We start from the raw sequence: 22714 nt of genomic DNA, 5'->3' as shown, positions 1-22714 counted from the left end.
CAAGGAGGCCAAGCAGGAGATTCCCTGAGACCAAGGCCCTGCACCTTGTTAACTGACTGATTCTTAGGGCTCCTCAGTCTGTTGGCAGCTTGGCGACCTGCCATCCTCCCACTTTGCAAACAATTAACCCCCCGCCCCAGCCTGTAGGGAGCAGGCTCTCTCTGCTTCTGGGTTAGAGGGCTGTGGGGTTCAGGGAAGGGTCCTAACTGTTGCTGATGGGGCTGATTTTCTCTAGCAGGGTCTGAGGTGGAGGAGAGCAGCAAGAACGGCAGCAAGAAAGTGGATGCGATGACACTCATTAAGGAAGGTAAGAGCTCATCCAGCTCCTTCCAGCTCAGGGAGCTGACGGATTCTGTAGTGGGCATGATCTGTTCCTTTGACCAAGGCTCTTGTTATCTGTGATGCCGGGGGTGGGGGGTGGTTAGCATAGGAGCTGTTGTGAATTTGGCATCAGCAGGAAACTTTGTGGCCCTGCTCATGGGTTGAGGCTGTCAGTATCACTTCCCTTCGCCTGGGCCGTTCTGACCGGTCCGACACTGTCCGGCCCTCTCAGAGGAGAGAGCTGCTAAATAGCCGACGCAGCAGGATCTGCTCCTGCTCCTAGCTGCGACAGCTCCTCTTGGCTGTGCAAACCACGTCCCCTTTGGGTGGAAATGGGCTTCAGTGCACAGAGCAAACGCGGGGCAGACTTCAGCCCAGTCTGTCCCTCTCTGGCCTCGCGCACTGTGGAGCTCTAAAGAGCTGGCCTGGAGCCCAAGCACAGAACGTGGCTGGTGAGGGCTATGCTCTTCTGGGACCACCACATCCCTTGCAAGGTTGGTGTAGCTCCAGCATTCCTGGCCTGACTGTTCCCCAGCTTCACCTGGCAGCCCAGGGCCTCGATCTCGCTTGCTGCAAGGGAGGCTCCCGCAGACATTGAAAGCCGGCCCAGTGCTCTGTAATCCCCCCATGCCTCACACCAGGCAGCCCTGCGATCCAAGTGGATGAGCCCCAGAAACCCAGCGTACCATATAGCCCTAAGTCAGTCGCTTTGACCCAGTCGCTCTCGGGATGGGGGCAGCGTGAGGGCCACAGGCTGTCCCCCAGTTTAAGGCTTGGGATGCAAAGGTTTTGGAGCCCCTGGTGAGGCCCTTGTCTCTGGATCGTCTGTGCAGCGCACCCATAAACCGGACACCAAGGTGCCCGTAGCCCCAGCATCCACACGGGTGGCAGCTGCCCCTCCTCCATGCCAGCCTTGCCCTGAGGGGCCTTCTCCAGGGCTGAGTGGGGAGGTCAGGCTCTATGACCCATTTGACCCTTTGGCCTCTGCTGAAACTGCCCGAAGGGGGTCCCACTCGTGGTGGCGGCAGCTGCCCTGTGTCCAGTGAGATCTGAGACCCACACAGGCCGTGAACAGCCATTGGCTGGCAGCAGTGCTGAGCTATGCTGGGTTTGAGCTGGAGCCCTGTAGTCTCCCTTTGGGGAGGGGGGACATGACTGTCCATTCGCATTGGGTACAAAAGGTGGGTTTCTTTAGGCGTGTCTCTTGGCCTGGGCAGCCACAGCCCCACCAGGCCGCAGGGGGCCCTTCGTGGCCTCTCCCTTACCGCTGTCTCTTGCCCTGGCAGACATGTCTATCTTTGGGCACTGCCCAGCCCACGACGAGTTCTACCTGGTGGTGTGTAACCACTGTAGCCAAGTGGTCAAGCCTCAAGCCTTTCAGAAGCACTGCGGTAAGCCGATTGACTGTCCGGGGTGAGGTCAGCAGCCGGGCCCCTTCTGCGGCCGGCCGGGAACGGGGACCTGGTTCTATTCTCCTCCCCGGCGTTCTCGGGGCCCTCAGGCACCGACCTCGGAGCGGCTCTGGAATGACGACTCTGCTGGTGTCCTGGCCACAGCCACTGTGTTCGAGATTGAGCTTGGGGCACAGGGGTCCAGAGGGAAGGCTCTGCCTCCTCCATCTGCAATGGGGAGAGAAATGCTGCAGAGGCAGCAGCGTGGGGCTGTGCAGGAAGCCGCAGGCCACCCACCAGCTGCACTTGGTCTTGTTTTGTGACGCGTACGTGCTCTTCGCCCTGGCCCTGCAGCCATAATGCTGCCTGGTGTGGAGGGGCAGCCCCAGGGGGTGAAGGTCTAGGAGAGAAACACCCCGCACTCACTGTTGTGGGGCTGGGCCTGGCTCCCTGCTCTGGGCATCGTGACTGAGTGTAGGGGGTTGCAACGCCACGCAGGTTTGGCCCGGCCATCATGATATGGGGTGGCCAGGCCATGTTTGAGTGAGTGGTATTGTGAACTGGCGCATGCCCATGAGAGAGGGGCAGCTGGGCCAAACCTGAGTGATGCCATGACCCCTCGTGCCAGGCTGCAGTGCCTGTGGCGAGCCAGACCCGGCCCCACAGGACAGGAGCTGCCGCTATGGGGAGAATGTGGGGCGGGCTTGCTCTCTGGGCTGGGAGAAGTGTATGTTTGCCTAGGGCCTGGGAACCCACTTAGATCCTTCCCATGACTTGCCAGTGGGTCAGGACCCACCATTTGGGAAACGCTTTCTTAGGGAGACCTTCAAAAAGCATCCCTGAGTTATGAGTTGGCAGCTTGTTTCCCATCCCAGCCGTCATCCTCTGTCCCCTTGCACCTGGCACAATCCCACCCTCTCCTCCACAGCAGGAGCTGCCTGCTGCTGGGAGGCCCCTGGCAATCAGTGGCAAGGTGAGAGAGTGTGGAGGAGCTACCTCCAGCATCCTGGAATAGATGGGGGGCGGGAAGGACAGCATAGGGAGCCATGTTCCTGGGGTGGGCAGAGCAAGAAGTGCCTGGCTGCTCTGCCTGGCCTGGTTGGATGGCTCCCAGGTTCTGGTGCTGGGCATGGTTCTCCAGGAGCCTGCAGGGAGGTGGAGTGGAGCTGTCTGTTTGGGACCCTGCCACTGCACTGGGGCGTCGAAAGGTCTGATAGCTGTTGGCACGTGTTGGACTCGCTGGGGTCTGTTGGGCCGGTTCCCAAACACAGGGTTTTGCAAGCAAAGGTGACATACAAGGCAGCTTAGTCTGCTAGAGCACAGGCCTGGGAGCCAGGACTCCTGGGTTCTTAGCCAGCAGTGCTGCTAAATTCAGACAAGCAGGCTGGAGATGGGAAAAGTGGCCTTGCCCAGGCTGCACCCCAGGCCAGCTGAATGGTTCTGTTAAAATGATCAGCAGTGAGATGACTGTTGCTATTTCAGTTGTCATCATTAGCCTTCAGAGTGAACAACACGCTGAGATGAACGGGGCCGTTCCTGTGGGACCGGCCTGGCTGCAGAATCAGGCAGCCCTTGGTGCCTTGGGGCGTGTTTGCAGTCCCTTTCCCCCGGGGCATTGGAGAGCAGTGAGGGCTGTCCCCCTCCTCTGATGGGCAGGGCCTTATGTGCGCGCGTCACTGACAGAGCCTCCCCCTCCCCCGCAGAAAGACGTCATGGACCTCTCAGCAAGCTCTACGCCCGGGCGCAGGCGTCTGCCAATGCCCAGAAGTGCCATGCGGTCAACGGGCAGCCCCCTGCTTGTGGGGGCCACGGCAGCGCCAAGGCCTCGCGGGAGAAGTCGCAGAGCTCCCGCAGCCGGGCCCAGCACCCGCCTGAGAGGCCGGATAAGGCGCAGAAAGACAACCTCTGGTGAGTGGGACGGGGCAAAGGGGGAGCCTGCTCTCACGTGGTGGGTGGGGTGGACTTGACACAGAGGGGTTGAGGGGAGCCTGGCTCCACTCTCCTGTGGGTGTGGGGGAGCCTGTGCTCCTCTGATGTGAGAGAGGTTGGGGGGTAGCCCCACTCCGGGGAGGGGACCCTGCTCTCTTGTGCAGGGAGGAGGAAGGGGAGCGATGGAGAGAGACGTGGGAGAAGGGGCAGTAGGGGAAACCACACCCTGCTCATACACCGGGGGACGGAGAACCTCACTCTGATATGGGTAGAGGGGATCGGGGGAGCCCCACTGAACTCTGACGTGGGGGGAGGGGCCGCAGGGAAACCCCAGCTGGCTCTGACGTGGGGAGGGGGATGTGCTGGGGAAGGGGGAGCCCCACCCCACTTTGGGCTTGGGAGATGTGCTGCTCCAGCTGTGTGGCAGGGTCTCGATGGAGACTGTGCCTTTGCCCCTGGCTGCCTGGGACTCAGTGGACGGAGGCGTTTCCAGAGCAGGGTGTCGTCTCCCTCTGTGCGCGCCGGGGGTCGCTCACCTGGACTGTGCTCGGGAGGGATGGCAGACCCAGCCCGATGGGCCCCTCCGAGGAGGGGCACAGGGGAATGAGGGCCCTGGACTAGCTCAGCCAGCCCCAGCCCCTGCCAGTACTTGCACCTTCCATTCAGCCCAGCCACCGCGGCCGGTTGGAGTGGCATCTGCGTGCAACACGGGTAGCCCGAGGTACGTGGCAGGCCGGAGCACACGCGCCCACAAGGCTGGTGGGCAGCAGGCCCAGTCCAGGGGCTCAGAAGGGTAGCCCAGAGTCCAGGTCTCACAAGCCCAGAGCACCTGCCCCAGGATGTGGCTTGGGGGCAGGGACCTGGCCCAGACGGGCCTCAGTCACCCTCTGCTGCTGGGGAGGTTTGCAGCTGTCGCTAGCTCATTCCCTGGCTGAGCTCTCGGAGCCTGTCCCGTCTCCTTCCAGTTTGTTCATGCCGGTGGTGAACCTGGAGAAGATTTCCAGCCTTCCCAAGCCGGATGGACACGGTATCAAGGTGCCCCCGAAGACTGCTGCTGCTTCTGTCCCCGGGCAGCCGCCTGCCAGCTCCAAAGAGCCCATGGGGAAGCTGTCCCTGGCAGTGTCACCCAAAGAGCCGCTTGTGCCAGCCAAGGCAGGAGTCGACTCCGTTGTGCCCGCCGATGGTCTGGACAGGAAACCAGAGAGCACCTCTGCCTCAGGGGAGAAGGAGCTGGGCGCCAGCAAACCGCCTCCCAAATCCCACAAGAAGATGGCGCGTGAGTCTTGCTGTTCCTCCTTCGCTGCCCGGTGGGGGTGATGCTGAATCAGGCCAAGGTGACAGCTGGACAGGGCGTTTGGGTGGTGGCGACTCAGCAGTCTTGTGCGATGACGCAGCTGCGTGGCTCAGCGCTGGCTGCCAGCTGTGATCACTTAGTGGCTCAATTCAGCCTCTCTCCTTGAGCGGGGAGGTGTGGGGGGTGGGCTCTTCTCTGCCCCATGGTGGGAGCAGGGATCCTGGCATCTCCTTTTCTCTCCTGCCACACACACACCAGCTGAGCCTCTCCCTTCCCAGCCCAAGGGGGGCTCCCCCGATTGGAGCCCAGGAAGAGTGAGAAGGCCACCAGCCAGATCCTGGGACTCTTCTAGTGCCTGTATAGCCCTAAAGAGCTGCACGCAGCTAGGGGGCTGTCCGCTGGGTCCCATGAGAGAGAGCCTGGGCCAGTGCCTCAAACCTAGAACTGGGACTCAGGCCATCTGTGTCCCAGTCCCCCTGCCACTGACCCACTGTGCGGACTTGGGCAAGTCACTTAAATGCTCAGTGCCTCAGTTTCCCCATCTGGACAATGAGACTAACACTGGAGATTGTGATGCTGAAGGAGCTGTTCGCAGTGTTCAGAGATCCCGTTGCATGTCTTTGCATCTCCTGCACTCGCCCAACGCTGCTATAGTTGGGGTTCAGGACATTTCAATCCACCCTGGCAAGCCCATGAAAACCTTTCCATTCATGCCCTGTTCAGTAAGCCCCAAACCCCACCTTGCTTTGTAATAACAGACCCTAAGGACTGGGCCTCATTTCTCGGGGGGAAGGTTTTATATAGCACCTGCTGCAGTTGTATCTGAGCTCCGCCCCAAGGCAAAGAGCATGAAAATAGAGGCAAGAAGCAAGATCTTTCCCTTTTGAAATGGCGAGAACCTCCCGGTACAAAAGCTTGTTCCAACAGTCAACCAAAGCTCCAGGCCAAACGCATGGATCTTAGGAAGTTTGGCAAAGACTCTAAAGAGCAGGGTGAGCTCAGGGGATCCAGCCAGGCTCTGTCACCGTGCCCAGTAACTGCTGCTTTCACTTCATGCATCTCAGCTCTGTCTTTCTGCCCTGCAGGGAAGGAGTGTGATTTGAACAGGCAGTGTGGAGTTGTGAATCCTGACACCAAAAAGATCTGCACCCGGCTGCTGACCTGCAAGGTACTGTCATGTGTGAGATTGTTTCCTGGTAGAACAGTAGGAGGCGGGGTGAGTTCAGGTCCCCCTACAGCCCAGCTGGAGGTTGAAGGGCTCTGCAGGAGGCTCCAGACTGACATGCCCACTGGGGAAGAGAAGCGTTTGCTGTTGCATGGCTATAAAATGCCACTTTGTGAAGGTCTAATCCAATGGTTCTGAACCTATTTGCCATTGTGGCCTGCACATGCAGCTCTCTGTGTTATGTGGGCCACATCCACACAGTATATATACTACCTGTACGGCCCTGAGGATGTCACATGGGCCACAGCTGTGTGCTGACAGGGGTGCAAGCAGCCCGCGGGCCAAGGGTTGAGAGCCACTGCTCTAGCCTGTTGGAGGAGAGGAGGCTGGAGATGTAGTGCTGACTGGCTCCAGGAGGCCCCCATGGACTAGAGACACCGCTTCATCTCACGGCTCAGTGGCATGCATGCAGACAGGGAAACGTGGAGCCTCGGGCCTCTGCTCCAAACACAGGCTTGGGAGGCCCAGGAGCTGCATTAGTAAGAGGGTCTGTAGCTCCTGTGAGCCTCTAGGCACTGGGGGGGGGGTGTTCCCATGGAGGTCTGATGGCATCCTGTGGTGAGCCGGGGCTGTGACGCTCTCCCCTCCTGCCCTTGTCACAGATTCACTCCGTGCACCAGCGCCGCGAGGTGCAGGGCCGGGCGAAGGACTTTGACGTCTTGGTGGCGGAGCTGAAGGCCAGTTCCAGAAAGGGGGAGTCCCCCAAGGAGAAGAGCCCGGTGAGGAAGGAAGCGCTCCCCGACCGACTCTCACAGGAAGCCTCCTCTGGGGCGCAGACCTCTTTGGTTCTACCCAGCACTTCCCCTTGCCGAGCAAAGCAGCCCCACTCCCACTGTGCACTTCCCAGGTAACGCAGCAGCAGGGAACCTCAGGTTTGCCTCCAGCTACCACCTGTGTGTGTCAGTCTGGGCAGACTCACCCGCCCTAGCATAGGAGGGGGTGCTGTGCAGGTGCCTCTCTGGGGCTGGCCTCTCACACCTTCCCCATGCAGGGATCCTAGCAGAACCAGGCCCCAGTGGGGACCGTCTGCCCTTTCCAGCAGTGCCTCTGGCACATAGATCCCCCCTGGCCTAACCCCATCCCTCTGCAGCTTTAACCTAAAGGCCCCCAGCAACGGCAGCTCACACTCTTCTGCCCCTCATTGGGTTCAGGTCCAGGGTTTCTTCAGAGAGCGACCTGGAGGAGCCGTCCACGACCTGTGGCGACAGAGATCCCGGGCTCTACCCCTTTCCCGTGCCCAAGGGCAGTAGCCGGGTATCGAGCGACGAGAGCGAGGATGACATGGCTGAGGAATCCCACAGGCTGGACTGTCATTATGCAACACGGCCACCACGGCCTCAGGCGGTGAGTGCTTGGCGTGAGGTGGGGTGGGTCTCTGCCCCTCTCTATGCGGAGACCAGTGCCCCCCTCGTGGCACTGGGAACAATGGCCTGTCCAGTGATTCTCAGGCCAGTTTGTCAGCATCCTGCTCCCACAGAGGAGCTTGGATCTCACAATCCAGCTGGCACGTTTGGGACAGGGAAGGAGATGGGGGGGTTGGGGACTCAGCGGACAGTCCATCCTCTCTGCCATGCTATGGGCTGGGCTCCTGACCAACAGCAGGGGGCTGCTATGTGATTTACAGGGGTCTCAGCTTCCCTGATGGCTCTTTCCCCCTCCTCTCTTAATCCCAACCAGTTCTGCACCTTCGGAAGCCGCTTGGTCAGCCCCGGGTGTTACGTGTTCAACCGACGGCTGGACCGGTTCTGCTCAGCCCTCAGCTCCATGCTGGAGAGACACCTCAGCTCACACATGTGGAAGTGAGTGTCCCGCTGGGGGAGGCAGCGCCTGGACCAGGGTGGGGCGGGTGTGTCTGCGCCTGGCCCAGGCAGTGGGGGTGGGGTGCTTGGGAGTGTGGGAGGAAATCGTTCCCGGCTCACATGCTGAGATAAGAGACTGCCTGAGTGGCATCTGCCCCTGCTCAGCTCCTGTGGGGGTTGCCTTCCCTTGTGGTGGGGACAGCTGAGCACTGAGCTGGACAGTTGGCAGTTCCCACTCCAGCCACTCCCTTCCCCAGTCAGCTTCCAGAGGGTGGGGTGAACATCAGCACCTCTGCCTCCCATCCTCGGCCTAGTGCCAGGGTTGCATTGGATGCGATTGGCCTTCAGTCTGTTGGGAAGCCCATGCAGTGTGGGCAGAGAAAACGCATGGTAAGATCTCCAGCCGTTCATGGGGGAAGCTCACCCTACATGCACGAGGGGGTGTTATGACCCCGTTATTGTAACCCAGGCCAGGGGAGCTGTGGCAGGCTGCAGAGGAAGCCTTGGGGGACCCAAGGAAGCACTGAGGAGGCAGTTTTCAGGAAGGGAGGTCAGCTGATGTGTCAATCACTTTTGTTCCTTTCAGCCTTGCTAAATTTAGAGGATGGCTTCTATTTCAGTCTGTACAGTAATGCCTGCCCCTGCCCCCCTTCCCTTCTGCCTGCAGTGGGAGCGGCAGGTGGGATCCCTCCATGCCCTTCAGGGCATCTGGGGGAGCGAGAGAGGATGGCCATTGTGAGCAGAACCCCAAATAGAGTGGTAGCATGTTAGGAGGTTACAGCAGGCACTGGGGAGCCAGGACGCCTGTGTTCTATTTGTAGCTCAGTAACTGACTTACTGAGTGACCTGAGCCAGCCTCTTTACTGCTTTGTGCCTCAATTTCCCCATCTGTATAACAGGGGTGACATCCCCAGTCTGTTGGGGGAGCTGAGGCTGGACTACCGTTTGGAATGTGCTTTGAGATCTCAGCAGCAGGGAATATTAAGTGCAGGGTCCTTATAAAGTGCTTTGCCAGGAACGTAAATAATTCCTATTAACATTTATCGGGCTGGTTAACACCTCCCTGGCCTGTTCCTACCCCACACCCCCAAATCCCCATCACCTGCAGTGATGCTAAGTCCCGGCTTTCCCCAGCAGGTGGGGCTGGAGCACAGGGCTTGATGCACAGCCCTGATAGACAGGCGCATGGGAGAGACAGCCGGGGATCAGAGGGGGAGGAAAGAGCCCTGGGTCCCCAGCGAGGACGGGGTCAGAGTAGGGAGGAGATGGGTGGGGACTAGAGGAGGAGACTTCTTGGGACTGGAAGGGCGAAGGGGCCAGGGGAGAGGTGGGACATGGCCTGGGATCAGATGGGAGAGGCGACAGCCTGGGGTTGGATGGGGGAAGGGCGGGTGGGTGGGGCATGGGGGAGGCAGCCTGGGATCTGATGGGTGAGGAGGCTGGCAGGGGTTGGAGACAGCCCGGGATTGGATAGGAGAAGGGCAGGTGGATGGGGTATGGGGGGAGAATGGCCAGGATTGGATGTGGGAGAGGCCAGTGATTGGATAGGGGCAGGGCAGGGGGGTGGGGAGTGCTGAGAGACAACCTGGGATCAGATGTGGGAGGGGGCTGGCAGGTGCTGGAGATCAGATGGAGGAAGGGCAGGGGGTGGGGATGCAGGGACATGGCCTGGAACAGATGAGGGAAGGGCAGGTGGGAGAGATGGGTGGGGGGACAGCCTGGGATCAGATGGGGGAGAGGCTGGGGGCGGGATTTGTGGGGTGTCGTTTAAATAAGCAGCAGCCCCTCCCCCCACCTTTCTGATTCTGCTTCATTGGCCTCACCAGGAAGATCCCTCCAGCCGCCGACCCCCAGCTGCACCCAGCCCCGTCGCCCGCCGGCCCGGGCTCCTCCACATCCAGCACTTCCCAGATTGGCAGCTCCTTGCTGGCATGCAGCCTTCCCCACGGCACCCCTGGGAGGACCTCCTTGTCCTGTACAGCAACGGCCGCCAGGGAGAGCCGCGGCCACCCCAGCCTGAGCTACACGGTGGGCTCGCCCCACGCCGCGGCTGCCTGCAGCCAGTCGGACTGCACGGGCGGGAGCCAGTCCATCACCTCCCCGCTCCCGGCCAACACCCCCTCGCCATCCTTCAGCAAGTTGCCTTCCACCAAGGCCAGCAAGTCCTCCAAAGCCAAGGAGCTGGCAGGCGGCGGGGAGCCAGAGGCCTCAGCCCGAAGGCGCAAGCAGCCTCTGGGTGCCGCCACTGGCCCCCCGTACAAACGGACCTGCCTCCTGGACCCAGGCAAGGGCAAGGTGGCCGGCTGCCAGGTCCCCCACCCACCTGCAAAGACCAAACCCTCCATGGGCTCCCCCTCTGCTGCCTCCCTCAACGGCGCCATCTCGCCAGGCTCCAGAGTCAAGCGGGCCAGCCACCTGGACTGCAGGGCTCCCGGCCACCCTCAAGTCAAAGCCTCCCAACTGGAGAACCGGGGCTCCCCGCTGAACGGGCCGAAAGCACTGCAGGCCAACTGCCTCTCGGACGAGGAGGCCAAGAAGCGCAAGAACGCGGCCACCTACTGCAGGCCAGTGAAGGCCAAGCACCCCGCCGCCGCCTCTGACTCAGGCTGCGCTGTGCGGAGGAAGAAGGCCGTCGCCTCGCTGGGCTTCGAGGAGAAGCGGAACGCACTGAAGGTACCTGTGTCGTCCCCTCCCCCACTCCCCACTGCTGTGCACCCCCACAGCGGGCTGATCTTCCTGCCCTGCCCACCAACAATGCAGTGGGCCTTTGGGTCTCCCCATGCTGCTCTGTCGTCCCCCCCACCCCACAGCAGTTCTTTTCCCAAAGTCCCCCTCCCCATCCTCATGGCTGCGTCCTGGGGTCCGTGGCGCCTTCCCAGATGGACCCCGTGGTTCATGGGGCCCTTCTGAGCTCTGCGGGGCTGGACCAGGCTGCAGAGGTCTGGGCAGAGTGGACACAGGGAGTAGTTGCCACAGGATGGGAGCTCCTGCCCTGGGGCACTGCCTGGCAAGCTGGCTCCTTGAAGCCCAGCCAGCTGGCAGCTCATCCCCAGGCCACCAGACAGTACAGATCCCCAGCATGAGACGGGTTAATAGGACTGTGGTTACGTGCAAAGTGGTCTGTATTCCAAGCACTCTTCGGAGGTGTCACATCCCCAGTGGGTGGCGCTGTTGGGAGTTGGCTGGGGAGGTGCCCACAGCTGCTCCCTCCCAGCAGGGGCTCAGGCAGAGGACAGCCAGCAGGACATGCTTTTTCCAGTAGGATTTGCTGTGGAATTGAGGCAGAGGCCTTGCCTTGCTGGAGCTTGCAGCACTGCAGAGAATGGTCCTGGGCTGGTGCTGGCTGTTGGGAATGATTGTGGCCTCTCCTAACAGGAGGCATGTAGGTCACGGCTGGTGTGAGATGGGTACATGACCGGTACCCGCTAGTCTGTGGGACTGTGGGGTGAGAACAGGGCTGATCAGCTGCTGAACTCTGCCAAGAAACAGTTCTCTTCCCACCTCTGCCCCAGACTCGCTGGGTGAATTGCTTCCCCTCTCTGGGCCTCAGTTTCCCCATATGTAAAATGGGGAGAATGATCTTGACCTGCTTCTCAGAGGCTGTGAGCTTTGATGTGCTGATCTGCTCTGAAAGATGAAACATCCCCCCTGTACTCAGCCGACCTGCCTTCTGGCTGTGTTCATCACAGCTGCTGGCTTCTTGGTGTCATTACGTTTCTACTGCTTGTGACTCCCATTAGCCCTGCCGGGCAGAGTCTATTCCTGTTAGACCTGTGGGCCAGCCAGGCCACTGGAAAGAGTCTATTCCTTTTTGTGCATCAACAAAATCAGTCAGTGACCTCTGTGAAAACCCACGAGGGGTCACTTAACTTGGCCTGTCGAACCTTTATTACTGATGATATGCAACAAAGACAGAGCCCAGCTGGATTCTCAGGTCCCTGGGGAAGTTTGCAGGGTAGGGAATCACCTTTTATGGGAGGGGGCACATTCGCTGGGAAGTCGCAGATCTTAACAAGGGCCACACGATGGCATTTCCAGCAGCACAGGGCGTGCTGCACTTCTCTGAAGGGCTTTGGCACTGAGAGCTCTTATTCAGCTATTCAGATGCAAACATAAGAGTGTGCTTTTATTATAAGTAGACGCCAATTAGACACAGCTCTTGGGCTCCTGACAAGTCGCCCTAGTCCCTGAGCCCCTGCAGCGGGGGAACATTGGCCCTCCGCGCTCATCTGTTCTGCTCCTTTGTTCCTCTGTGCTGACCCCCTGTCCTCTTGTCTCCTTGCAGTCGAAAGCGCATTAACAAGCAAGTGCCTGTGCGATGCAGACGGAGCCATCGGTTCTGAGGACTGGGAGGCCCTGGGTCGGATTCAGAGGCCACTGCTTTTTATAACTTTATATTATTTTTTTTAAAAGAAAAAAAAACTCTATAAAAATACCTCAAGACTCTTTTCCTGTTCTGTTGCTGCTAAAAAACCCGAACGAACAAAATCCCAAGGGGGAAAAAAAATCCAGACGCAAACCCGATCCACACCTGGGAGGAGGTTTGAAGCGGATGGACTGGACCGAGGAGGCAGCCACACAGCCGGGCTGGGATATTTATAAGAATTATTATTGCTGTTTTTGTTTCTTTTTAAAAAAAAAGAAAAATCAGTATTGAAAGGGTGGTTTGGCCTGTGGCTTTCAGCGTGGGGGAGGGGAAGGTGCCCCCTCCTGGTAGGGCCAGGAAGCGGATTTTCCAGCCAGCTACATGTGGGGGTGGATCCCTTTGCAGGCCGTGCCCTGGTGTGCATGTCATCGCCCATTGCTGCTAGTGCCCTGACGTATTCCTGGTGCATGGGTGGCTCCCCCTGCTGGCAGTGCCCTGACGTATAGGCACTTACCTTCTCCCGAAGTTGTGCTTGGTGGCGCAAGCGTTTTCGCTGCTCCGGAATGGGGCTTATGTCAGGATCATGCAAGGTTCACGCCGGTCCTTTAGTGCAATGTCTTGGGCTACTTCATGAGGCCTCTGTTTTTCTGATTCCCTTTGCTGCTCATTGTGCCTGGCCCGATCTCTATCTCAGTGCCCCCTTCCTGTTCTAACCCTGGTCAGCGGCTGGCACCCAGTGAAGTGGTGTGATAGACAGGAATACCCCACCCCGACGGGTCAGCCCTGAACCGGCACCCATGTTCTTGTCTAACTCTCCTCCAGCTCATGGCTTCGTTTGTGAAGATTACTACCTTGCACTGTCCTTAGAACCAGAAGGTGGCTTGAGCCAGTCGTGGTGTAGCTGAGAATCGTATCTGCTGCTTGGCCAATGCTGTGCTGGTCCAACCCCCCAAGTCTATTATTAGGACTTATTTGTTGTATTGGGCTAATGGCTCAAGGCCCCGACAGGCTGGGCATTGTACAAATCCATGGTCGGAGACAGTCCCTGCCCCAATCTCAACTAGACAAAGGGTGGGGTGGAAAACAGGCACAGAGAGGGTAAAAGTGACTTGCCCAAGGTCATCCAGCAGCCAAGTGGCAAAGCTGGGAATAGGCCCAAGGCTCCTGACCCCCAGTCCAGGTCCTTTGTCCAGCTGCCTTTTTTCCCCCTCTTCCAAGAAAGCTGGTTAATGTTGGATCTGTAACTTGATGGTGAGATCCTGGGAAAAGGCTGCAGAGCTCAGCGGCGGCTCCAGGCACCAGCGCAGCAAGCGCGTGCCTGGGGCGGCAAGCCGCAGGGGGCACCCTGCTGGTCTCTGCAAGGGCGGCAGTCAGCCAGCCTTCGGCAGCAATTCGGCCAAAGCCACGGGACCGGGGACCTCCCGCAGGCGCGCCGCCGAAGGCAGCCTGCCTGCTGTGCTTGGGGCAGCAAAAAAGCTAGAGCTGCCCCTGGCAGGGCTGGCTCCTTTCAGCTGGCATTCCAAGGAGAGCCCAGACAGGTGGTTTGGATAGAGACCCTTTTCACTTTAAACAGGCTGGGACTGGGTGCCTGGCAGTGGTGACTTAGGTGCCTCAGGCTAATGTTTGTACAGAGCCTAGCTCAATGGTCCATAACTAGGGCTCCTGGGCACTACAGTAATACATGTCTCTGTTTGGCTCAAGCCGTGCCTCCCAATCTGTCCTGTTTTCAGCCATGTCGTGTCCTGCTGTCTCTCAGCTATTGGAGCCTTCCCCCACTGCCTGCCCCACCAGCCTTTCACTGACATGTTTAGCTACACACTGCAGTGTGGATGCAGCCTGCTTTTCACTGCAGTGTGTCGCTACACGTCCCCTAGACGCTGCCGACACTGGTGTGCAGTGTAGACATCATTCCGCTCTCCCCAGCCCCAGCTCTCAATTCTAGCTCCCGTTCCCTCTGCATTCACATCACGCAACTTTCTCCTCCAAGCTGCCTGGACCCAGCCAGAGGGGTCACTGAGAGCACAGGAGACAGGCTCCTTGCTCTGAGTTCGGGCACCCTGGCTGGGCCTCGGCATGACCCACAGCAACCTAGAACTGCACTTGCAGGGAAAGTGCTTGCGAGGCCCAGCCTGGAGTGGACCCAGTGCAGCCAGAATCTTTGGAGAACTGAGCTGCAAAAATCGAAGTCTTAGCTGAGCATGTGCAAACCGCAATTTTTCAGATGCTCATAACTTGGCCAAATATGGGCAGATTTCTCCAGGGATGGCAAAAGGCACATCTCTAACACCCTGTCAAACTTCAAGTCCCTATCCCAAAGCAGGGAGGCGCTAGAGCTTTCCAAAGAAAAGAGGACCAGAATTTTTAAACATGGGAAAAACAAGGTATTTTTCACTAGCCTTCATCTCAGAAGCAGCTGAACTGTTTTGGCTGAAATCCTCCATTATCCCCCACAAAAATCAGCTTGAAGCAGACACCCAGCATGGAAATTTTTAGCCCAATTGGTTAAAGTTTGGCAAAGTTATAAGCAACTGAAAATAGGCTTTTATAATGGGAAACGTCCAGCAACCTGACCGGTAGGCGGCGCTGCCAGCCCTGCGCATGCGAACAGCAGCCTTCTGCTGCGGGAGTGAGGAAAGGCCTGTCTGGAGCAGGCCTGCAGGAAGCACTCAGATGATCCTTGCCCAGAAATGGGCAGGCAGAGCAGTGATTTAGAAAAAGCCCTCAGCATCCAAGGGGGAGGAGTGTCCGTGACCAGATCCTCCTTCGTGGAGTTTCCCCAGCCTCATTCTGCTAGCCATAGGGCAGCAGAGCGTGCTCATGGGGCAGGCCCAGGAGCCCTGGGCGACGTCCCTGTGTGGGAAGGCTGAATTCATGCTGCTCGGGTGTGGGCCTGGGTCTCAAATGCCCATGGAGTTGCCCCCTTTGGGATCCCGGCCTATGTTGGCTGCCAGCCAGCACAGCAGGGAACCAGCACCAGAGAGATGCCAGCCCAAAAGGGCGATGAGGCTTTGGCCTCCAGGCTGAGTGCCCTCCTAGAAGATGGACTGTGCCCCATGAACCCAAAGGGAGGTGGTCCAGGGTCAAGGCTCTTGGGAGAAAATAGAGTGGCTTATGGAGGGGGAGGGGAGGAAGGTACCCCTGCTCCACCATTAGGATTTCAGTTAGGGTGACCAGATGTCTGGATTTTATAGGGACGGTGCCGATTTTTGGGTCTTTTTCTTACATAGGCTCCTATTACCCCCCACCCCCGTCCCGATTTTTCACATTTGCTGTCTGATCACCCTAATTTCAGTCCTCCAGATCCTCCCACCAGCCCCCCTGGATCCCTCTAGCTCCACCCTCCCTCTCCCCTCTGGCCCTGGCCCCTCCCTTCCTCCCTCTGGTCCTCCCTCTAGCTCCACCCTCCCTCTCCCCTCTGGCCCTGGCCCCTCCCTTCCTCCCTCTGGTCCTCCCTCTAGCTCCACCCCTCCCTCTCCTCTCTGGTCCCTCCCCCTCCCAGCCACCCCTCCCTCTCCCTCTCCCTCTGCTCCTCCCTCTAGCTCCACCCCTCCCTCTCCCCTCTGGTCCCTCCCCCTCCCTGCCACCCCTCCCTCTCCCTCTGCTCCTCCCTCTAGCTCCACCCCTCCCTCTGCTCCCTTTAACCCCTCCCTCTCCCCTCCTCTCCCCTCCGGCCCCGTCTCACGCCCTCGGCCCCTCCCCAGACCGGTGTCGCTGGGGCGGGACCCGCTCCCGGTCCCGCCATGCAGGCCGGGCCCCCGGAGTCCCGCGTCTCCCGCTGGCTGCGGCGGAGCACCGGCCTCCTGGCGCACCTGGTGGCGCTGGGTCTCACCCTCTTCCTGCTGCTGCTCTCCCGGCCCGGCACCAGTGAGTGGGATGGGGAGGGGCGGGGGCCAAGGGTGGGGGAGGCATGGTTTGGGGAGGGGCTTGAGGGGGGCAGGGACTGGGGAGGTCAGTGGAGGGGCTGGCTGGGGAAAGGGTTAAGGGGGGAAGGGACTGGGATGCAGGTCTGGGGTAGGGGAGGCATAGTCTGGGGAGGGAGCTGATGGGGGTTTGTGGAGGGGCAGGGATGGAGTGTGGGGCCAGGGGAGGGGAGGCATGAACTTGGCAGGAGGCTGGGTGGGCCCAGGTGAGTGTTGGGGTGAATCTGGATGGGGGGCAATGGAGGGTGCAGGGGCCAGAGGAGATGCTGTGGGAGAGGAAGTGATGGGGCTGTAGGGATGCAGTAGGCTGAGGGAGGGGAACATGGGGCCAGACTCAGGGGTTCCCTCTTAGTAATTATGGTAAGTGGGCTGCAGAGCAACTGAGTGCCCCCTCCCAAGCCTCCACCCTGCTCCCTATAGCACAGTGCCCCCGTGTTGGGGCATTGGGGTCTGCACTGAGTCAGTTCCCAACCCCCTTCTGGACTCCTCTTCCACTGTGGAGAACATCCTCCCTGTCCCAGGTCTCTGAAATGGGGTGTCTTCCTTCCTGGGGCTGGCCAGAGCCCTTCCTGTCCCAGCGTTACCCATGTGCATGTCTCCTCTTGCCCCTGATTAACTCTGAGAAGGGATATTATCTCCAAGGGTAGAAATAAACATTGCCCGGGGGGGTGGGGAGGAGAAAGGACTGAAACGCTGTATTCCACATGCCTTCCCAAATCCATCAGGAAAACAGGATTCAGACCGGAGCACCAGACAGTTCAGTGCACCCTCTGTGCTTGATTGTCCCCATCAGGCTCCACAGCCAGGGGAGAGGAACCGTAATGGTGATAAGAAGTGCTCTGGTACAGAATGGGTGAATGAAGCATCATTTCCTGTTTAGTGCTAAGTGTTGCCCCAACCCGAAGTGTTGACTCTTTCCTTCCCAGGTCTGTTTTCTTGGCACCCTGTCTTCATGTCTATAGCGGTAAGTTTTTTTGTGTTTAGCTACTAGAAATGTCCCCAGGTTTATAGCCGCTTTGGTTTCCTTTTGGGGACGTTAGCATGTAGCTTTGGCTTCCCTTCCCCCCCGGGTCCCACTCTGCAGATGGAGCCACCCTTAGCAGCATGCACTCATTTGTCCTTGTCGGATTCAGCCCATGATCCATTGCGGCAAGTGCTATCTTTCTGAGGACTTGTGTGTCCCATTCACTCCCGAGGTCTGGTTTCCAGTGTTTCAGTCGGTGGATGTGGTGGTTGGAGAGAAGCGCAGACTCTAGAGCATCTGATCTGGTGTCAACAATGAATTTATTCCCCACATCTTTAAAGTAGGTGCTCTCCTGATTGGCAAGATGCCCCCAAACGGTAGTTCTTAACCCTGAGCAGACGGCTGATTCCAGATGTGTTTCAGTGTCAGTTTGGAGTGGAAGCAGCTGTGCCAGTGGCTGAGAGCAAGGGTTCAGGGGTGAAGGGATTTCATCTGGAGCAGAGTGGGAAGCTTGTGAACATCAGTAAGAGAAGTGTGTGTATCTGGGAATTCTGAATGTACAGTGGGAGGCAAGACCCTCTTACGCTGCCAGGAGTTAAAGATGGTTTCCACTATGTATGAAATAGATGAGAATTATTTATTTTGATTGATAACTGGCCACCAGTTACAATTTTCCAAACACATTTACACTAGTTTAAAAGCGTAGCTAAATGAAAACAACGAAAAGGCAAATTCTAACCCCCCAGGAACCCTCTTCCCATGACAGGCCTTAGGGAATAGCAACATGCCCTGAAGGTTTAAAAATAATAATAAAAAGTGGATACGTATTTGAGCCTGGAATGCCCTGCTTCTGACCTTTATCTCCCCCCACCCCCACAGAATAGAAACATGGGGGCTGCAGGAGCGTATCCCACCTGAGCTCCGCTGGAGTGGGAGGAAGGTCTCGAAAGTTCCCAGGAACATGCAATAGGGGGCTTTTTAGTTTCAAAACAACCCCTGGAAAGAGGTTGGAGGTGGGTGTAGTGTCCACAAGCGACATGCCAACGCTGCGGCAGCGTCGACCTGCCCTGCAAAGCCCTGACGCTGATGATGGGAGCAGGACTGTGCATGATTTGCTAGGATTGAACTAACTCACAGGGACAAGGCCAAGTTTCCCTGTTCCCCCTTATGTAAACTGAGCCCTCTTGTTACTGGTGGTGGTGATCTCATGGCTCTACCCATGGGAGTGGCTCAGGGCTGGACGGTGAACTTTTCCTTCTACCCCTAAAGGCCCCTTGTGCTCTTCTGTCTCTGGGCTAACGTGCTGCCCCACGCAGGGTCCTTGGCCAGTGTTCCTGCTGAGCAGGGTAGGGGGCAGCCGGGTGTCATGTTGCTAATGGTCTCCTGTGTCCCCAGTTCTGCCTCTGCCTGCCTGAAGCCATCCTGCTCTTCTCGCCCGAGAACTCGCCGTTCTGCCTCTGCTCCCGCCAGGTGAAAGTGTGGCTGCACTGGACCGCGCAGACGCTAGTGGTCGTGGCTGCCACGCTGGGCCTGGCCTTCATCATCTCCAGCAAGAATCGGAGCGAGCTCCCGCACTTGGTTTCGTGGCACAGCCTCCTAGGCATCCTGACTTTGGTTGCCACCTGCGGGCAGGCTCTGTGCGGGCTTAGCCTGCGCTTCCCCCAGCTGCTGAGGATCTCCTCTGTGGCACGGCTGAGGCTGTACCATGTCACATGTGGCCTGGTTGTGTGTCTGCTGGCCACCTTCACTGTAGTCCTTGGGATTTGCTCTGACTGGTTCCAGGCACAGATCAAAGGGATAGCTTGGTATTTCTGCCTGGCACTGCCCTTCTACCCTGCCCTGGTGATCATGAACCAGACCACGGGCGTTCATCTACCGAAGAAAAGAGTGCGTGTCTGAACTCCGGCCTCCCCTTCTCCTTGCGCCTCTTCCCACCCTGGGTCTGAGCTCCGGCCTGCCCATCCCCTTCCCCCCCACCCCGGGTCTGAGCTCTGGCCTGCCCATCCTCCTCTCTTCTCCCCCACTCCCCTGGGTCTGAGCTCCAGCCTGCCCATCCTCTTCTGCCGCCCCCCACCATCCCCCCGGGTCTGAGCTCTCGCCTGCCCTTCTGCCTTTGTTCCACAGTGCACGGGTGCATTGGGGGCTAATCCCTTCGCTCCCTGTACTAATGAGCATTTTCCCTTGTGTGTTTAGCAGAGCTGCTCTGTGGGCCTAGGTCCTGAGCTGGCAGATCACAGCTAAGATAGACACTTAATGTCTTTTTGTTCAGGTTTTGGACCTGGGGCTCGATTTCAAGCTCTTGGCTCACACTGGAGTCCCTGCCCCTGAGCACTGAAGCTCAGCTGGTCTTGCCCCTGGATGAGTCCCTTTGTTTTCGGGTGCAAAGCCCCAGCCCATCTTTGCAGACAGAACTCCACTGGCCATCTCTGCTTGTCGTTCAACCCCTGGGGCTGCTGGGATTGTAAATGAGGCAGAAGAGCACCTGGGTGCAATAGGCCCCAGGCTCTCTTCAAACTGGATTAATTATTGTTCCTGATGTTACTCTGGGCTTTGCGATGCCCCCCCAGCCCCGACCCATGCAGGCTCTCACAGAGCCCCAGGCTTTTCTTAGGCAGGAGGGTTGGATTTTGTGGTAGTTGGACCCCCCAAGGGCCCAGCAGGCTGAGGGAGCAGTTGGAAGGATATGGGGCCTTTTGCCTGGATTCTCGCCAATGTGGGGTGTGAAATGGGCCTGTGTGAAATGAGTTGGTGGTCTAGCTATGCCTGAGGCACCTAGATCCTACGGTGAGGGTAGTGCCATAGACAGGTGGCATTGGGTGTGGAAACTTGCACTATTGTTGCCCAGGCTGTACCCGTCCAGTGGGTGAGCAAAGGTCTTGGCTCTGCATAGTCCCTTTGACAAACACTGAGTTAACTTTAGCCAAGGATGGGGTGGGGGGATCCTGGGGAGGTGGTTGCTTGGCACCCTCCACATTCCCCTCGGAGAAGCGGCTGTTTCAAAGGCCAGTTGCAGCACTTGACAGTGGCAGGTCTGTATCTGCGTGTCGCTTTGGGGCAGAGGCCGTGGGTTAGCTCAGTGGGTTGTAATGGGAAAGAAACAAGTTTGCAGTGTCCCTAGGGTTTTTGTGGGCTGGGGATGGCTTTGCAGGTGTAGCCTGGGGGTAGGTTTACTAGCTGTGGGGGCTTCCGAACTCGCAGTGACTTGGGCTTTGGACCTGGGCTCCACTGAAAATGTAGGTCAGCATAGCTCCAGCGCTCGCGACCGCCACGGCTGTGCTGACTGCACCCCCGGTGTTGACACAGCTGGGGTGATGGAAGCAGTTTTTCATCAGGCTAGCTACCATCACTCGGGTAGGCGGTGTTCCTGTGCCAATGGAAAAGCCCCTTCCGGCTATAGGCTGCATTGACACTGCGGGTGTGTGCTGGCATCGTTGCGGCGACTGAGCTGTGTTGCTATAGTCCCCGTAGTGTAGACATAGCCTTAGTCAGCAGCAAAGCTCCTAGGGCCGTGTTTGGGGTGGGAGCTGTTTGACTCACACTGTTCCCATATTTAACCATTTTAATGGCAGGACTTGCGGCGGGCGTCTGCCTCCAGTATCTCAGGGAAGGTGCCCCACTGGCTTGCATTGCATTTCCCTTTTGGAGGTGCTGCCAGTTCACTCTCTTCCTTTTCCTCCGCTGCTGTCTCACCAGCATCCAAGGAACCTGCACAGCTCTGGGGAGAGGCCCCTGTTTGGAGTGGGTGCTTGGTTAAATCACGCATTTAACCCCTTCTTTCCTGAATACTTGTCAGGGTGGGGCAGTTGTGGAGGGGATGAAGGACCAGAGCAGAAAACAGGAGCCTGAGGTGCTAACCAGCTGGCACTGCACCAACAAAATGTCCAATGTCATGCCCCCCACACCTCCTCGTATGTGTCACCAGTGGGGTTTTCACCTGGGACCCTCAGCACCACAGCCCTGGCTAAATAGTAGCTCTGCTAGGCCACTATCCTTCCTGAGGATCAGCTACTATGCTAGTGTGGGGACACATGCAGTGAGCAGACTATCACTGCGTGGATGGAGGTGGCAGCAGGGGCAAGGCAGATGTGCTAGCGGGGTGGAGACCCATGGAAGGGCTGTGATGCCCTTTGATGGCTCTTGCTGTGAACATGCTGCTGAAACCCTTGTGCTGTCTTCTGCTCAGTCCCACTCGACTGGAAAATGAAAGAGTGTGCAGATTCTTTTGTGCACTTGGGGTTTGGTTGCCAGCTATCCTTCCCCTCCCCAAAGACTCACTCCTCTTTCTGAAACGTCACCTGCAGTGTCACTCTGGATTAACCCTGCGAAGACGGCAGGAGCAATCCTTGCACTTTCCAAGCTCAGGACATTCCTCATTTTAGCTGCATTCTGAGTGGCTCCAGCTCGTTTAACCCAACTGAATCCCCCTCTCTGTTGTGTTATGGGTCCAAAAAGCTGGGCCAAGTCCCTGCCCTGTGGTCTAAAGGCATTGGCTTTGCCTGCCGCTTGGCGCTGGGAATGTCTTCCATCTCAGGGAACTAATGAAGTGCAATTCAACATTGAGGCCTCATCTGGAGTACCATGTCCAGTTTTGGGCCCCACACTACAAGAAGGATGTGAAAAAATTGGAAAGAGTCCAGCAGAGGGCAACAAAAATGATTAGGGGTCTGGAGCACATGACTTATGAGGAGAGGCTGAGGGAGCTGGGATTGTTTAGTCTGCAGAAGAGAAGAATGAGGGGGGATTTGATAGCTGCTTTCAACCACCTGAAAGGGGGTTCCAAAGAGGATGGATCCAGACTGTTCTCAGTGGTAGCAGATGACAGAACAAGGAGTAAGGGTCTCAAGTTGCAGTGGGGGAGGTTTAAGTTGGATATTAGGAAAAACTTTTTCACTAGGAGGGTGGTGAAGTACTGGAATGTGTTACCTAGGGAGGTGGTGGAATCTCCTTCCTGAGAGGTTTTTAAGGTCAGGCTGGGATGATTTAGTTGGTGTTGGCCCTGCTTTGAGCAGGGGGTTGGACTAGATGACATTCTGAGGTTCCTTCCAACCCTGATGTTCTATGATTCAATCCTGAATGCTGACAGCCATGTTCCTCTCTGGTTATATGGAGTCTTCCACATGCTGGGTGCTTCCCGGTGTGACATGGGACAGCCATGTCCACCCCAGCCCGCAAGCTCAGGCTTTGGGCGCTGGGGATGTGAAACCTGTATGTACAGCTGCACTCCACCTGAGAGCCAGTGGAGGGAACTTGCCACCGCATGGGAGCAGAAGAACCTGACTCGGCTGTCTCCCTGCAGCATTGCCGACCAAACCAGTCGGAATCCGGACTGAACTTTTCCTTAGTGCAGAGCCACGCCCCAGGATTGTGCCCTACATGTCTGTAGCACCTCGCACGATGGGGCGCTGACCTCGGGGAGGGCCTCTGGGCACTATACAAATACCGAACTGTCTCTGCTTTGTGTTGGGTTGGAAACCTGTATAAAGCAGCTGCTTTCTCTGAGATAAC

General features: G+C 58.0%; 2 protein-coding genes across 4 annotated transcripts in view; both read left to right on the top strand.

Annotated features, from left to right (window-relative positions):
- ATXN7L2 (ataxin 7 like 2) overlaps positions 1-12618 on the top strand; it is a 28684-nt gene extending 16066 nt beyond the window's left edge. For 2 of the 3 annotated variants that reach the window (XM_045017218.1, XM_045017216.1), the window contains exons 2-11: positions 239-307; positions 1608-1712; positions 3416-3620; positions 4607-4917; positions 6021-6103; positions 6763-7007; positions 7312-7504; positions 7838-7959; positions 9786-10632; positions 12245-12618. In XM_045017218.1, the coding sequence (XP_044873153.1) occupies positions 239-307; positions 1608-1712; positions 3416-3620; positions 4607-4917; positions 6021-6103; positions 6763-7007; positions 7312-7504; positions 7838-7959; positions 9786-10632; positions 12245-12259 (2195 nt within the window). In that variant the 3' untranslated portion in view covers positions 12260-12618. Of the gene's footprint in view, positions 1-235; positions 308-1607; positions 1713-3415; positions 3621-4606; positions 4918-6020; positions 6104-6762; positions 7008-7311; positions 7505-7837; positions 7960-9785; positions 10633-12244 lie in introns of all 3 variants that reach the window. The other variant, XM_045017217.1, reaches the window with a different exon arrangement.
- A 3378-nt stretch (positions 12619-15996) lies between these two features.
- On the top strand, positions 15997-21891 carry LOC123367976 (probable transmembrane reductase CYB561D1). The gene is made up of 3 exons (XM_045012379.1): positions 15997-16189; positions 17172-17209; positions 18605-21891. Exons 1-3 carry the CDS (start codon positions 16066-16068, stop codon positions 19106-19108), a joined length of 666 nt encoding a protein of 221 aa, XP_044868314.1. The 5' UTR covers positions 15997-16065; the 3' UTR covers positions 19109-21891.
- Positions 21892-22714: the final 823 nt, after the last annotated feature.

The sequence above is a fragment of the Mauremys mutica genome, chromosome 4, assembly GCF_020497125.1.
Source record: "Mauremys mutica isolate MM-2020 ecotype Southern chromosome 4, ASM2049712v1, whole genome shotgun sequence".
Lineage (NCBI taxonomy): Eukaryota > Metazoa > Chordata > Testudines > Geoemydidae > Mauremys > Mauremys mutica.
This window is presented reverse-complemented; position numbering and strand designations above follow the sequence as displayed.